At 38.0% G+C, this 16447-nt stretch overlaps 1 protein-coding gene across 2 annotated transcripts in view; it reads left to right on the forward strand.

The window, feature by feature from the left end:
• The window catches only part of MIPEP (mitochondrial intermediate peptidase), a 74096-nt gene that overhangs the window by 16174 nt on the left and 41475 nt on the right, over positions 1-16447 (forward strand). For both annotated transcript variants that reach the window (XM_057399621.1, XM_057399622.1), the window contains 2 exons: positions 14208-14361; positions 15341-15418. In XM_057399621.1, the coding sequence (XP_057255604.1) occupies positions 14208-14361; positions 15341-15418 (232 nt within the window). The remainder of the gene's footprint in view (positions 1-14207; positions 14362-15340; positions 15419-16447) is intronic.

Below are 16447 nucleotides of genomic sequence, written 5' to 3' on the forward strand. Positions count from 1 at the left end.
CTTGAAATAGCAGCTTCTTGAGTAGATCTTCACTGTGTATGGATAGCATTCATTCTCATCTCTTCTGGAAAGACTGGGAAATAAATCCTCTACACAGACTTAAACAGTGCGCAAGACCTTTGCACCTAATGAGGTGCCAGCTCTGAAAGATGTGAGCCCTGTATGTTGCCTTTATTAAATCAGCAGCAGTGACCTTTTAGGTTTGTGTTGGAAAAGATCATTTAAAGTTGTGTTTTCTCACAAGAGGGGGAGAAAAAAAGTCTTCCTTCACTGCAGAGTTGTAGTTTTTTTTTGGTTTTTTTTTTTTTTTTTTTTTCAACAAAGAGACTGGGTGTATCTGGTGAAAGTAGTAGTTTACTCTGTCAGAAGGCTATGGCAGTATAGACACAGCATGGAAGGCCACCAGCAGTTGGCCTGGCTGTTCTGCTGCTTTCTTGTACTTTGTTACGGAGGCAGTAGTTCTAATACTGGCCTTGTCTTAAGCTACTTTGTGCTCAGGTGGGAACTGACCGATGTATATGCAGCAGTGTTTGTGTCCTGGGTGCACAGAACTTGCTGTGCAGGGGAGAGGGATGTTCAGCTGCTGGGTCTGCTTCTGGTAGCCAGTGCCGGAACACGCAACACTCAATAGTGTGTGTATGGATTGCTTGTTTTGTGGCATGGCCTGGGAGTGGCTGCTTTCGTTTCAAACTGAATAGGTAGCAGATACCCTTCTGTGAAAGTGGGAGCAAAGTAGTGGTTATACTGGAGGAAAGTCAAGGTCCATCTAGCTCCAAATTCCATCCTAACAGTGATCACTAGTAGTCTCTGGAAGAGCTCTGTCATACTCATTGAAGATAATAATCTTGTATCTTACAGATCTCCTATACCTTGCCTGTATAGTATCTTCAGAATAGCAATAATTAAATTCTGATACATTGTACTTAATTACTGTAAATTGATGAAATTTATTCTCTATGTGTCCTATTTATTTTCTGTAATTCCTGTAATTTCTGCTTTCCCTGTTTTCAGAGTTAGAGCATTAGGTGTAGAAGGGTCTGTGTTTCTTTCTCCTACTGGAGGAGTATCTTCTGACACTGTCTTATTGTCCTTCTTAGACCATCTCATGAAGCTAACCATATTGTAATTGAGTTGCTGATGATCACATATAGATTATTCTGCTCATCTTGGCATTAGGAAGAAAAATATTTCCTTTTCTTGTGTAACTTTGTAAAAGATGCAGTTCAGTTACTTTAAAAAATTGAAAGGCAGCTTTATGAAGGGAGAGCTACAGGTAAAACAGACCAAGGCACTGGCAATGTATCTTTGCTATTTTTTTATTTATTCAGGCACCAGGTTTGGCAGCTGGATCAGTGTGGAAAATGTCCTGAACTTACATAGGACCACCCTGACTGCAGTGCAGGATTGGGGCCCGACCTTTTTCTCCCTCCAGTTTGGACAGGGGTATTTTTTATTGGCAGGTATACAACATCTACAAGACAGGGAAGGCAAAGTAGTTTTCCTCTCCTTCATGTGCAGCAGCGTTCTGCTAAAACCCAAGGGCTTAGGTATTTCACTCTCCTGTGGTTTGTATAGTGGTCTCTCTTGGGGAAGAGTTCTTGATCTGCAGTGACTTTAACAGTGCTTCACAGTATTCTGTCCATATAGTAGTTATTTAACTCACGCTGGTTTTCCTGTTACCTGTGTAGATGTGAATCTACTATCCTTTATCTTGTGTTCGTTTTTACTGCTGTATGATCACATCCTTTCTTGAATGCCCCTTGGATGCTATGGTATGTTCAACACTTTTGTAACTGGAATATGAGAAACATACCTATCACAAAGCTTCTGGTGAGAGTTTTGACTTTTAGCTCTTTGTTGTTACCCTCTTCTTGAGCTAGTTATCTTGGAGCATTATGTCTCTAAATAAAAGTGGGGTTGTCTTGTTTTTTTGTGGGTTGGTTTTGGTTTTGTGGGTTTGTTCTATGTAATTGGTGTTTCATTTTTTTTATGAAAAATAAAATATTTAACTTATTGTATCCTATTTTATTTTGCATTTTTGCATCATGGTATTAAAAATATGTTTTCAAAGAAGATATATTTAGCCATTATGCAGTTCTCTCATTCTCAGTATTCTTTGTTTAGTAGATGAATTATTTTGTTCTTCAAGGGTTTCTCTTTTTTGGAAGAAAAAAGCTTTGCCTTTTACAGAAAGTCCTAATATGCTGTGAGCAGAGCATGGCTTACATTTTTGTTTCTCATGTTTTGAGACTTGGTAGTAGTTTCTGTGGTGGATTCCTATATTGTTAGGAATTTCTTTTTTTTCTTTTTTTTTTCTGCTTAGTAAAATGTTTTTGCTGAAAGGGAAGCAAATGATGCTTTTGGGTTTTTCTTTGGACTACTGTTATTACTGTTGCTCCAGCTGAACTATGGAACCATAGTTTCCTTGATATAGTCAGGTGCATGAGATGCAGATTATCTTCACAAACCTAGGTATAAAGAAAGACTACAGTGGTTTAAGTTTTTGATTCAGTAATTTAGCAATTCTCTAATATGTTGCACATGCACCACTAAAGGGTGCAAGAAATATTAGATGGGATGATGTATGTATCTATTGAAAAAGATTTACTGTTTCCTGCAAACAGAAATGCTGAGAACAAACATTAGATGTGATCCTGATGTGATCTTTTACTTCCTCTTTAGTTCTCCACATTTTGACCAGCTACATCAGTTTGTCCCAGATGATACCGAAACTCATGACATTTTTGATGCGTCTGCTTTATAACTATTTATATCTATGTTGTATATTTTAAATGTATTTATATATTTTATAGTCTGAATATGTTTATTCTGTATTAGAAGATGATCAGGGGAGCAAATTCTTCATTAGATTCCTCATAATTTGTTTTAAGAGCTGGATACTTCTGAAGAATGTAGGATATTCACATGCGTTTGGACTATTGAATTTTAATGACATTTACTGTCATACCAGGTTGCCTTTATTTGTTCTCTGCTTCTACAGTCATTACTGATCATTTCTGCTGTTTTGTAAGTTGAACAGCAGGAGGAGCTCCAGACTAAATTCACAGCCTCCGGTTTTCTTTCTGTAAACTTAGCCGCAGTAATTTTGTTTCTGTCAGCTTTCAGCAAGTCGTTTCCGTGGAAATTTGATCCTACTTCAAAAGGCTCTCATTGATGGTAACAGGATAGTTTACTTCCCCCCCCCCCCCCCCCAAATTATGTTAAGTAGCCTCTCTGGCTTTAAACCCACACTTAGGACAGTTTAATGCTTTTGTAGCTATAGTTGAAGTGGGAGAGAAAATAGTTGTCTCTATAAAAGTACATCTAAGAGAAACTGAAGACAAAAGTCTGAAATTCATAGTTGTAGTACCTTAAAAGAAGATAGAGTAATTAGGAGAACCTCAAGAATTTTGGCAGGCTAAGGGTAATAAAACAGTGAATGCTAGAACATGCTTCAGCCTCTAACAAGTAAGAAGATGTCTAACCTGTATATTACAAGAATAATACTGTTGAATTTTAGTGCAGGCAAGTACCATAGTATTAATTAAATCCCATTAATTCTCAGTGAGTGCAGCTGCAGTTATAAATAATTCTCAAGGCCCTGATCTTGCAAAGATGTAGTAGCCTTTCTGACTTCTTCCTTAAAAAAACATAACAAACAAAACAGAATGCTAGAAAAGGCCTTTTGAGGTCGACAATTTGCCTCGAAGGTGGGATTGTGTTTAAGCCCCTTCTGACAGGCACAGAACTGTTCTTGAGAACTGTCGGTGGTGAGCTGAGCATATTTGGTGTTGACTCTCTTTTGCCTAACCTTTGGTTCTTACCAGGCTGGGCTGACTTTGCTGGCTATAATTCACTTAGGGATTTTTGCCAGAATGTCATAGATTTTATTCAACTTGCAACTGGGATGTGCTTGCAGGGTATTGTACTCTGTGCTGGTCTTTTTCTTTGAGACTGCGGAAATAATAAGAGTGGCCTTGGGAGTGAACAAATTGGTGCCAAAATAAGCTGTTTTCCAGCTGTGTAGGAAAGAAGCTAGCACAGCAACTGCAGGCATTTTGGATCTTGGGGTGATCAGCTGAGCAGGAATTAAGAATAACTCATCCGTGTTCTTGTAGGGACTGTACATAGGCAGCCAGCTTCAGGGGAGAGTGGGTAGCCCTTTTGTTCTTTCAGAGGGGTAGGTTCAATACCAAGATACCTAAACATGACTGGATGTTTCTCAAGTTGCTAAAAGCTGTGATGAATATTGAGGTTTGCAAGTTACTTGTTAACAAACTTGTTTGTGGCTGCTTTTTGTTAAATTATTTTTAGTTTTGTGAAGAGTGTTCTCTGTTGGGAACCACATGGAAAAATAGCCCAACCCTTTGTGGAATATGTGAGAAAACTATCACTCTGTTCAAATTGAAATTTGAAGTGGAAAAATAATGCAGAATTTAAAAAGAACCAGGAAATCTTTCAACCCGAATGCTCATAAAGAAGGAAAACTTTCCATAATACCTGTTTATAAGCAAGGGAAGGCATGTTTCTATTAAATCAGCTAACGTTGATTTAACTTAAGGTGCAGAAAGTCCATTTAACTTTGCCAGTCACTAAGCTAATGAACTCAATGTTTTGGAGGAAAATCTGAAAGTTACTGAAAGGCTATTACTTTTTATTTTTATTCTTCAAAACATAGTGAAAGGACAAAGAGGTTGTTGTTGATATGAAAACAATTAAAATCTGAAAGTTGTGTACAGTATTGATATCAAACCAATGTTCCAAATTATCCCCGACCTCCTCCAAAATATTCTATGAAGTACAATTAACAGAAAGAAAAGAGGAATAAGAAATACAGGTGCTAGTTTATGGTTGATGAGAGTAGAAAGGCTTTCTATTATTATTATTATAATATTTAAGAAATCTAGAGTCCTCTATAAATCATGGTTAAGAGTCTCCCTTCAGGTAAAGAATTAAATTTCATAAGTCTGGCATGTAATGAAAATTGGAAGGGGTTTTCCATGTCTTGATCTAAGTTAACCTGAGGGGTTCATCTCACTTTTATCTTCCACTAACAAGACTTTTTTCGAGTTTCTTTTGAATTTTTGACAGAGTCTGTTTTATTAAGCGATACTTACCCTGGTGTGCTGTATTTTTGTGGACTTCAACAAGATAACGTAAGGATATGTGGGGGACTTACAGCCGCTGATTAAAAATTCCTGCCAACCACCTAATTTGCAATTGTTAAGAGTCTGACAGCTCATGTTCTGAAGAACAGTGATGCTTACTTAAGTATCCCTAATGTCCAAGTTTATAAAAAGCATTCTTAATAGATGAAAGTCATGCTGCACAAAACATTCTTAGTTTTCTTCCAAATAATACAGCTTAAGTGAAAGTGATTTTAGAAGTCTGCATTTTCTTTAGACCCAGTGAAGTCATACAAGCTTAGAAATAATTATTTTTAATCACATACTGCATCTTTGTTCTTCCCAGGGACACAACTTTTTTGTTTGAAGCCTGCTGCTCTTGAAGAATAACCAAACCTCATTGTGTCTGTTAGCTTCTTTTTAAAATTGTTTTTTAAATTGGTTTGGCTACATTACTTCTTTTAAAAATAGTGCTGGACTGCATACTGTAAAAGTAAGGTGTCTGGATTTTTTAACTTTAGTTTATCCTTTAATATAAAGCAGGAATTTACATCAAAGAAACTACTGTTTTCTTTGATATTTCTACTTTCTTTAGGATGGTACTAAGATTTCTGCTTGTAAAATTTCTGAGCTCCTAAAAAAATTTTCATTCTTTCCTGGGCTTTGTTGTAAATACAGATGCTTTGGTGTTTGAAATCAGATGCTCAGCGTGAATTAAGATTGGAATACATTGTAGGCAAAGTGAAAGCAGAACAAACTTCTTTTGTTTGTTCTTGTGATTCTCAGTCTTTCACAGTTTTGGACATTTAACTGTAGGAGTTATGCAATTCTAGAGGAACGCAGTAATTTAAGGTTCATTATTACAACAAAAGGGACTTCTATTATTTTTTGAAAGTTTAGCACAGAGAAAAATATTCTTTTCCACTGTAGATAGTTCATGTATGTATTTCTTGCTGCTGTTTCTGATTTGTTCAGTGAGATTCATATACTGGTGTCCTTTTTTTTTTTCTTTACATAAATGTGAAATGATATTTCCTACATCTAAGCTATTTTTTTTTTAATATCTAGTCATGTAAAAATGCCTTCTTGACTTCAGGAAGTCTTCTTTTCTATTAATAATTGTGTTTTCTGGTGTGTATGTCTGTAACGGATAGAAATTTTGGTATTTCCTTTTCCTGCTCTTCCAGAAGTACATTCAGATCCTTTGAGTATCATGTCATGGCTTAAGAAAATTTACGTGCTCAAGTTCAAGGATAGTTTTGTAGCACTGCATGTATCAAAAATCAATTCATGTCAGTTTTCTTGACCTCAGATACCCTAAAAGAAAAGTTCTATGGTAAGAAATCTTTTTGATTAGAGTATACAGTGCTCTGCAAAGTTCTTGTGATTTATCAGACTACCATTCTTCCATCTCCTTTGCCTGCATTATCAAAGGCATCTTCACATAGGAAAGGCTGTGCTGTTCATCCTCTTGGGAATCAGGTATACAACATGCAGTCCAGTCAGGGAAGCCTAAGTACCACAGAGGAGCCAGAGCTCATAGCTAAGTTTAAGACTTCTGGTTAGGTCTAGTTGGTAACTTACTAAGCCTGAGAGTGGAATATGTTTGTCTGCCTTTCTCTGGTGACAGGCGTTGTAGGTGACTATTTGAAGCGCTCTGAATCACCTTGCTGAGGCCCAGAACTCATATTTGAAGTGAAAGGGTACCCAGACAGGATGTTCTGATTCTTGTGCTGGCATGCTTAGCTGACCTGAATCCTTTTTCTTCCTTAGAAGTGCTGTAATTGTGTTGTCATGTATTTGCCAGCTTTGGAGACAGCAGTACTGTGTTCTGCTAGTCACATTAGTAATGCCATGTGCATTGAATTCTGCTTGTCTGCTCAGCTGGGGCAGCAAACAAGCTGCAAATTACAGCACACAAGAAAAGCTGTCTTCAGGCACCTCTCTGTAGTTGTTGGAGCCCCAGTTCGTTTCCAGCTCAGATTAGCTGTCTCCAGAACATTAACCTTTCTTGCTAGTAGCAGTAACCCTTAGCAGAAATTTTACTGGTAGCAGGATTCCTGTTAGTGTAGTTCAGTATGGTTTGTAATAACTTCCTTTCTGATTTCTTTTCCCAAAAATACTTGAATGCGTTTCCTGTTGGAGATAAAAATTGTAACTTGGCTGAATAAATGTAGAGGCAGCTTGCCAAATAATGACCTGGAAGACTGTGCTCATGCTAAAGCAGCTGCTTCTTGCAGTTTTATTTGAAATTTTTACTATTTGTTTTAAATAGAAGGAACAAAGCTAGAGAACCATGCAAGCCAACAGTTGATAACGCCTTGAAAATCATGCATAAAGTGAGTCTCAGAATGGCTGCTACCATTGACATGTACTCTAATAAAAATAATTACATGCACAGTGGAGTCATCAACAGCTATTAACATGTAGATTGTGAAGATTGCTTTGCTCTGACCAGTGAGCACTTCAGGGACAGTCTAAGATGTAGTACTATGGAAACTCTGCTCCTTTGTTGTTTTGTAGTGGGTTTTGTTTTGTTTTGTTTCTTAATAGAATCAGTCACTGTCTGTTAATCCATTAAATAAGTTTTTGCCTTTCATTCTATCGATAGAGACATAATATGCAGTGAAATTGCCTGGTTTTATTAGGGTTTTGTTGGGAAGCTTTTCTGTGCATTTTCAAATACACTTGGTTTCACATTTGAAAAAAAAAATAATCAAAGAAACACCGTACACCTGGATAAAAGATGGTGAACTTTGAGTTTTCCCTTTAGCTTCAGGAGGAATTAATTTTGCAGTCTTGGATCAGCCCTCAAAAAGGCTGGCTCTGCATCCTCCACATGCACGCTCTATTTTTGTTACAGGGCAGTTTATAGTGCTAAGGGAGTGTACTGGTAGAAGTCTTATCTTGGAGTTTTATGTGGTCTTTTAGATAATCTGGCCCAGGTCAAAGAGTGTTTTGAAGATACAACCAGAGACCCTTGAACAGAATTAGAAATTTCATTCAGAGGGCTGAGGGAAGAGAAGTTTGGCTTGCTGTCACAATTGCAGGCCCCATTGCTGCCAAGAAGTTGTGCCATGGTGGTTTAGCTTAGCATGAATTTGGACACTAAAATACTGTGCCTGGGAAATGTGTTCTTGCAGCTTCACTAAGGTGATGAAGCTGTGAATAACTGAGTTTGGGTAATCATTTGCTAGCAAACAGATGCTTTTTTTATTTTTTCCTGCCATCTGGAAACAATGAAGTTGCTAATAGCTGCTACCAATAGCTGCTACCGTTTGAGTGCCTGTAATCAAGCAAGAATCTTCAATAAGGGAGCATGTAGTTTGTGTGTAAACTCTTCCAAATACTTTCCACCCACACCCTCCGGTTTTACAGATCTAGTAGAGACTGTAGGATTTCCTGTACTGCTCACTGAGTATATATCCTTTTTTTTTTTTTTTTTTGAAAGATTCAGGTCTTTTAAATTAGTTTCTTCCCTTTTCCTCATTGTCCTCTAATCTTATCTAGTGTTACACACCTTTCATTCTGCAGTGAGTAGCATTAATTTTTGAAGGTGGGGGTGCAGAAAAGGGTGAGTTTTATATGCTTGCTTTTGTCACTGAAAGGCAAGATCATCTATTAATAATAATTTCAGGGGTTGAGTTTTTTCTTAGAGGACATCAACTTCAGATAGCTGAGGTTTTGGCTAATTTATATTCCTAAATAAGCTCAAAGAAAGTTTTCCTGGAATCAGTGCAATTTTTAGGTTAGGCTTTCTTCGATGATTGTTGGTCTTGATTTGTGAAAAGAGAGCTCATGTATAAGGTAGGACCAAATCCAAAACTTGTGAGTTACATCTGTGGTTTGGTGCCTGGAATGATTACTGCTTAGTGGGCATAGACTGGTATTAGAGAAGGATTTTTGAAGATGTACTGTCCACTTCCTGGAGCAGTAGGTTTTTTTTCAGTATCTGGTACTTATTTTGAAGTGTGTTATTGGTTATCATAATTGATTTTGAAAACTGCTTTATATTATGGTATTTTAACCACTTTCTCCATAACTTATATGATATTCCAGTGGCTAGCAAACAAACAAACTGGTTGCCGTATAAGGTGTAATAATCACCACTGATTGATGTCAGGTTAGTAAAAAAGTAATTTAAGTATCGGTCTTGTGTCATAAGACATGAGTGCTATTTAAGGATTTTTTCAGTATCTTTGTCTTCAACCTTTGTACGCTGGTGTAATAGGCAAGGCAAAAATAGAGAAATAAGTGAGATCAGAACTAGAAACTTCTGTGTGTGTGTATGTGTTCTGCATAAAAAGTTTGGTTTCAAAACTTTTTTGTGATTTTTCTGCTGGCGAGAGGAGTATTAACACACATTGTTCATTTAATGTGGGAGAGGCTTGATCCTAACAGTGTTCTACCAGAAGTGGCTGACATTAACTTTGTGTAGTTATTAAAATGGTTGTTTAATCAGGGACTCTGTACTTAGAATGTCAAAGATTGTGACATCTTCCACCAGGCTGGGGGACTGGTTCCCCTGGGGAGACTGTCATGGAGCCAATATGGTCTGTTACTGCTATTTTCATGTGTGGGTGGATAAGTATCATGTTTTTCCAAAAGATAAAGCTATTACAAACTGGTAGACTGGTTACCCTCCCCCCCCTCCCCATTTGGACAGTGTGACAGTGTATTACAAAATACCTATCAGAAATCCTTGTCCCCATCCTCTTCATCATGGGGTAGGTTCATGGAGGCAATGCACGTGTTCACAGAGTGCTGAGAATGAGGAAGAAATAGGCACTTACATTCTCTCTGTAATAACATTAACGTCAGCTCTTCTACCCGTCAAGAAATATCACCGCTTTCCCTTGCTTCTATGTATCTATGTTTTTGACAGAAATAAATCATGAAGTAGTTTCAGAGTTCTTCCCCTCCACCCCCCAGCAAACATGTTAGTCCAGTATTTCAACTGAGTGTGGTAATCCTTTGCAGTTAGAATGAAATGTTGTCCTCTGATAAAACTGGAATCTGTCTCATGCTGCATCTGTGTGGTGTTAGTCCTTGGCTCTGTACGACATCCTCACAGATCACAGGATAGTTGAGGCTGGGAGGACCTCTTCATTATGTGTAGTCCAAGCCCTCTGCTCAAGCACAGCCACCTAGACCTGGGTGCCCAGGACCATGTCCAGATGACTTTTGAGGATCTCCAAGGATGGAGACTCTACAACCTCTCTGGGCTGTCTGTGCCTGTACTCGGTCACCATCACAGGGAAAAAGTGTTTCCTGATGTTCAGAGGGAGCTTCTTGTGTTTCATTTTGTGCCCGTTGCCTCTGATCCTGTCTCTGGGAACCACTGACAAGAGCCTGCTCCATGCTCTTTGTTCCCAGGACTGGTCCCCTGGAGTACACTGCTAGTCACTGGCCTCCAAATATACTCTGTGGCACTGGTCACCTCTTTCCAGGCCTGGCCATTCAGCCAGACTTCAGTTCACCTCCCTGTCTGCTCATCCAGCCCATACATCAACAGCTTCTCTCTGAGTATCTTACAAGAGACGGTGTTGAAGGCCTTACTGAAGTACAGGTAAATGATGTGCACTGCTTTGCCCTTGTTTACCAGGCCATCATAGAGGTTTTATCAAGTTGGTTAAGCATGACTTGTTCTTTGTGAATCCATGCTGACTATTCCTGATGACTTTCTTGTCTTTCATGTGCTTGGAAATGGTTTCCAGGAATATCTGAAAAAAGGTCTATCAGAAAACTATTCTGCTCTGCAGAAAATTTTGAGCTGTCTGGTCTCTCTTGATGCCACAGTTCTTTTTAGTTTTCTTGCTTCCTGTGTAAATGTGACTTAATTCCATGAAGTGTTTTCAAGGGTGCTGTTTTTGACTTTCTTACAATTTTCATATTCTGTTTTCCTCACTGGTAGGCGTTGCATGTTTTCGTTTCTGGCACCTGTGAAAATCTGACGGGTTGCTATGGTTGGTGGAGTTAAATTTTCATTTACTGAATTGTGTGTTTATAGTATTGAATCATATAGATTCTTTCTCAAAATATCTCGTACAATCAGCTCTCTTCTCCTAGTTGATAGGGAGCAAATGGCAAAGAAACCCTGGATGATACTGCATGTCTAGGGGGAGGAAGATGTGAAGGTACTAGATGAGCTTTGCACATGGTCAGCATAGCATTGGCAAGGCTGATTGAAATGAGGTTGCAAAAAACCCTGCAAAGAGCTCTGATGCAACTACCATATGAAACCACTTGAGCATCTCTGTATTACTCCACTTGTTCTGAGATAGTGTTGTACATGGGCTTCATGCTGTACCTGGATTAAGAAATCATTCCAAGGTATGGTAAATTTGAGTGGCTCTGCAAAAAACAGTGTGAGACAAGCAGGATCAGGGCAGAGCCAGAACTAATAAATACTGCTCATCTGAACTGGCTCTGAGGAGACCTAGCTCTAGGTTACTACTCAGCTCAATGCTCAATTGAGACTAAAAGTGCTGTATAATTTTGTTTTTTTTTTTCCGTGTGATTATTTTTTTTTTTTTTACTATTTCATCCTTAATGTGTTTTGAAATAAGTGTTGTAATTTTAAAAACAAGGAAAATTGTGTCTCCCAGCTTGGAGGGGTGTATATGGAGAAATCCTGCTTTACATGGCCTTTTTAGTCATCAGCACGCTTATAGTAAGTGTGAGTAAAGCCCTTCCCAAATCTTCGTTCGTGAAGTCAAGCCATCATCATCACTGAGACGCTACTTTTATAGTGGACATTTAAGCTCAGTCCTTAGTTAAAGAAACGATTGTTTGAATTAGAAATGAGAAACTCAGCCTAGTATTTATGGTAGTATGTAGGATGATGGTGTAAAATTTTAGTGATGTGTCAAAAACCAGTCCTAAACTATTACAGAGGTTGCTATGACTAAAAGGTGTTATTTTTCCTTTTAATAAAAAGGTCATTTAGCAGGTCTTGTAGTCTGCATGCAGGGAAAGCTTCAGAGCAGAATCAGGGCTGAAGCACTTAGTGGTGGGTTTAAGATTTTATGGTAGCAATACCAGCAGAAGGTGATCACAGGTTGGTACTGGAAAAGTCTGGAGACATCTGAGATTCATCTGCTATAGCTTTTCAAAAAGTGCCACTTTTGAAGGAGTTGCAGTTCCTAGGAGTTACTTGCTTAAAACTCTTAGGATATTCAACACATACGCTGTCATTCTGTACTTCTGGGAGGGTTCCAGGGGTAAAGCAGTGTCTGTCATATTCCAAATTTCTGTAACTGATTATATGGAAACTAACTCATCTCTTACTCCTTTCTTCTTCCTTCCATCTCTTCTCTTGCCTCCAGTCTTTTTATCTAACTTGATGTAAAGTGATTTATATCATGCCTGTTTTTGTTCCTTTGGTGTGAAGACTTTTTGAGTGAGAAGGAAAATGTGTGTATTGCAGTCTGCAGTGAATTTAAGTGTTGCTACACATCTTGAAGCAATTGTGTCAGTATGATAGAGGCAGTATCTGCTTTATTGCTGTGTTCTAGTAGAATTAAAAATGGAATACATTGTCATTAGCTTATTGCATTTGTAGTGTGAAAATAAGCTAATTCCTGTAACTTAGCATACCTGTATTTTTCACAGATGTTGCTATGGTAGTTGCAAAATGTTGCTAGAATATGTGATAAAGGTAATATAAAATACACTAGAAAAATAGAACAAAATACAGTAGCATGCTCAAGAACAAGTAATGCCACCCTTCTGTGCATCGCAGTGCAGCGGAGCTGGATAGTGAATTGTAGCTGCAGTTGTAAACAGCATATTGGTAAGTGCAGTATACCCAGCGGGCTTTGGTTTTAGGAAGGGTAGGTAAGTGGATAGGGACTAGCTTGCTCTTTCACAGTTGGTCTCTCTGAGCCTTTTGATCATAGGCTTAAAAATAGCATAGTTCTCATCTTTGCTGTTCAGGTATTGTAGTCTAACTGTTGAGTGTTTAAATTTCAGTGACTAGTTTCTGTTTCATAAAGAAGCAAAAGCACAAGAGCATGAAAGAAGATAGAAGGCAGGGACTGTGATTCTTTAGAGTTGGACAGTCTTTACTCGGAGACCTGAGAAAATGGTGTAAAGAACACTTGGACTTTGTATGTGAAATGAAGGGGGCAAGAACATTTTTACCATTTGGGGTGCATGCACAACTACAAGCACATTCCAGTTCTGATTTTGCAGTTGTCTCCAAGGAGTTGTGTGGTCCTAAGGAGCTTGTTGAAGGTCTAAGTCTGCTTGATGCCCTTTTTAGGGTTTGAGTCCTAGGAAGTTTGAGCCCAAGTATAGGCTGCATAAATCACTAAACTACTTTTATTATTGCTTTTTGTTCATTGTCAGTTTGTGTGTGCATGCAGATGCATGATGTCTTCCTCACCATGTATGTCTTCTGTGCTACAGTGTCTTGAACAAACTTAGCTGTTTGATGTCAGGCTCAGGAAATCATGCTTGAAATCCACTCTGCATACTTAAATCTTCACATGGCTCAAAGCTTTAAGGTACTTTCTACGTTTTTCAGAGAGTCCCCAGAGCTTGAGGTGTGATTCACGTGTGGAATGTGATTGTTTCTTGGTGTTTCTGTTGCTCCAGTGACAGACAAGACTGCAGTGTCAGCAGTGATTACTGGTTGGTTTCCTGCCCTAGCTGAGGATTTTGCTTACACCACAGCCAAAGGCAGCTCCATTTTCTCATTAGTCATGTGGCACAACCTTGGCATGGGAATGGCACTTAAGTGCCAGTGGCTTCTTGTGGATCAAAAGCCGCAACCTGGCCACCCATGGTGTCGTCGTGTTCTGTTTGAGCTACGTGTTCCTCACATCTCTGGAAATCATAGTCAACATCTGATGAATTTGGTATCCAAATTTGAATGTAAGAAAAAATGAGTTACTGTGAAGCACACCACCATAACTAATCTTTGACTTAGTTTCATGATTTGAAAAATAAAGCCAAACATGCTCAATAAGGGTCTTAAGGCTTATGTGTGTATTTTGTAACATCCTGTAACTTTGAGGTGAATGCTGTAGTTTATGTAGCTCAACTGACTGATTTGGGATTCTTGTATTTTCTTAGGTACAACATTGATCCTGGCTTGTACTGTCCATTTTTCTCACTTGGGGCATGCATGGAAGGTTTGAACTCATTGTTCAGTCAGCTCCTAGGAATCTCCCTTTATGCTGAACAAACACAGAGAGGAGAGGTTTGGTCTGAAGATGTTCGAAAGTTGGTAAGTATTCTTGTTCCCAGCATCTGAACCAACAAAGGAAGTTTGGGCAAGATGGTGTATTCCTCTAAGCTTTGAATCAGATTTTGGTTTTTAATTACTTGAGTACCTATCAAAAGCGCAGACTACTTATCTAATTTCAGATCAAGTTAGACCGCAAGGGCTTTATACTCTCTTAAGTGCCTTTTGTATGCTGCTGTTTTATGGCCTTTATAATGTGTGTTTGTGTGATGGGTTACTGAATCAGAAACAGTTTCTCTGTTTGGAGATGATTGCTTAACATTCAAGCTGTCATGAATCAGCTTTGCTAGTTTTTTAATTTGTAGATGACTGTAGACAACCAGAATGCTGTAGGTACCTATTCTAGCAATCATGTGTCTGCCTCATTTCTTTTTTTTCTTCTGTATGTCATTTTCACTTTGAGAACTATTTTTGTGTCATTATTGTCATTATTTTTTTTTTTGCTCTCTTCTCAAAGGAGGGTGGAAGTGAAAACTTGAGCAATAATTTACTCATCATGTTCCCAGGTTCCTCAGTTGTCTTCCATGTATTCATTTCCAGATCTTCTTCACTGCGCTTCCACCTCCAGCAAGAGCTGCTTTTCTTTATATCCTGTCAGTCAATTTATAAACACTCCTTACTCTTTCAATTTCTATTTTATTTCTATGGTAAATCAGCTTCTGGTGATGTTAGCTTCTCTAAAGTCGTGTAGGGGTTACAGACAATGTTACTTTTAAGACTAATCTGTGACTAATTAGTTCTGAATGAAATGCAGAAATGGCTGTAGTTTGAGGGACAAGTTGCGGATCTTCTATATATATTTCTTTTTTTCCCAACTATAATTACCAACAGATTTCACATTAATTATTCTTAGTTTTATTTGTCATTTATGCATTATATAGCTTTGGATTAGAATACTGTGTTTTCAATTTACACATCATATCGGTGTGTTCACTGTGGAAATGCTGCTTTATTTCTTCAGGCTGTTGTTCATGAAACAGAAGGTTTGCTAGGATACATATATTGTGACTTCTTTCAGCGACCTGATAAACCACATCAGGTAACATTTACTATCTGAGTCCAGAGTGGGTGTTATTTGAGTAATGACTGTAGTATTAGGCCCATTTATAATTTAAGTTTAGTAGAAGGTACCTTGATTTAAAAGAAATCAAATTTAAACAATGAAACCCTCTAACTTAAAATATAGTTTTAGGTAAAATTTTTTGTGAGTAACCTTCCGTTTTAAAGAAACCTCACCTGATAGAGTGAACTCAGAGTCTTTGTTCTACAGAATGCTGTGAAATGTCATAGAAATCTGTTTAGAGAAATCACAGATTCTAAACATGTATTTTCTGGTCAACTACTTGCAAGTAAAAACAGTCTGAATTTTTAGTACTCTGTAAAGGTGAAAGCTCATAATGACAACTAATTTTTATTCAAAACTTAATGTAAAACTGTAAATGGCTCCAAATCTTGTGGCTCACTCACTCATGCTGTCTAGTGCCAGTATACAGACATTTCACTCTGTATAAACATTTGCAAATTAACACTTTTACTGAGGTGATAAGTAGACAAACCTTAAATTTTTATTAGTTTAATATATTACTCTGTTTTACTAATATTTCACAATATACTAGGAGTGCTGTGCAGTATATTTTTGTAAAGAAGCTACTGCTGAAAAATGAGAGAACAATCTAAAAAATATGGTTTAGATACATCAGTAAATTTCTTTGAGCTAGTCATATTTTTTAGGAAAAAAAAAAGAGGTTTTGATAATTCTAAACCAAAATTTTTTTTTCTAAAAACAATACAACACAGTTTTTATGGAATAAGGTAGTTTTCAAATGAATATGAAGCACATAATAAAGATGGAGAAACAGCATGCTGCTATTGAACAACACAGTTCATAGAATCATAGAATAGTTAGGGTTGGAAAGGACCTTAAGATCATCTAGTTCCAACCCCCCTGCCATGGGCAGGGACACCTCACACTAAACCATATCACCCAAGGCTTCATCCAACCTGGTCTTGAACACTGCCAGGGATGGAGCATTCACAACCCCCCTGGGCAACATATTCCACCTGCCTC

The sequence above is a fragment of the Pezoporus wallicus genome, unplaced genomic scaffold (assembly GCF_028554395.1).
Source record: "Pezoporus wallicus isolate ANWC-B61680 ecotype Strahan unplaced genomic scaffold, APGP_CSIRO_Pwel_v1 scaffold_6446, whole genome shotgun sequence".
Classification (NCBI taxonomy): Eukaryota; Metazoa; Chordata; class Aves; order Psittaciformes; family Psittacidae; genus Pezoporus; species Pezoporus wallicus.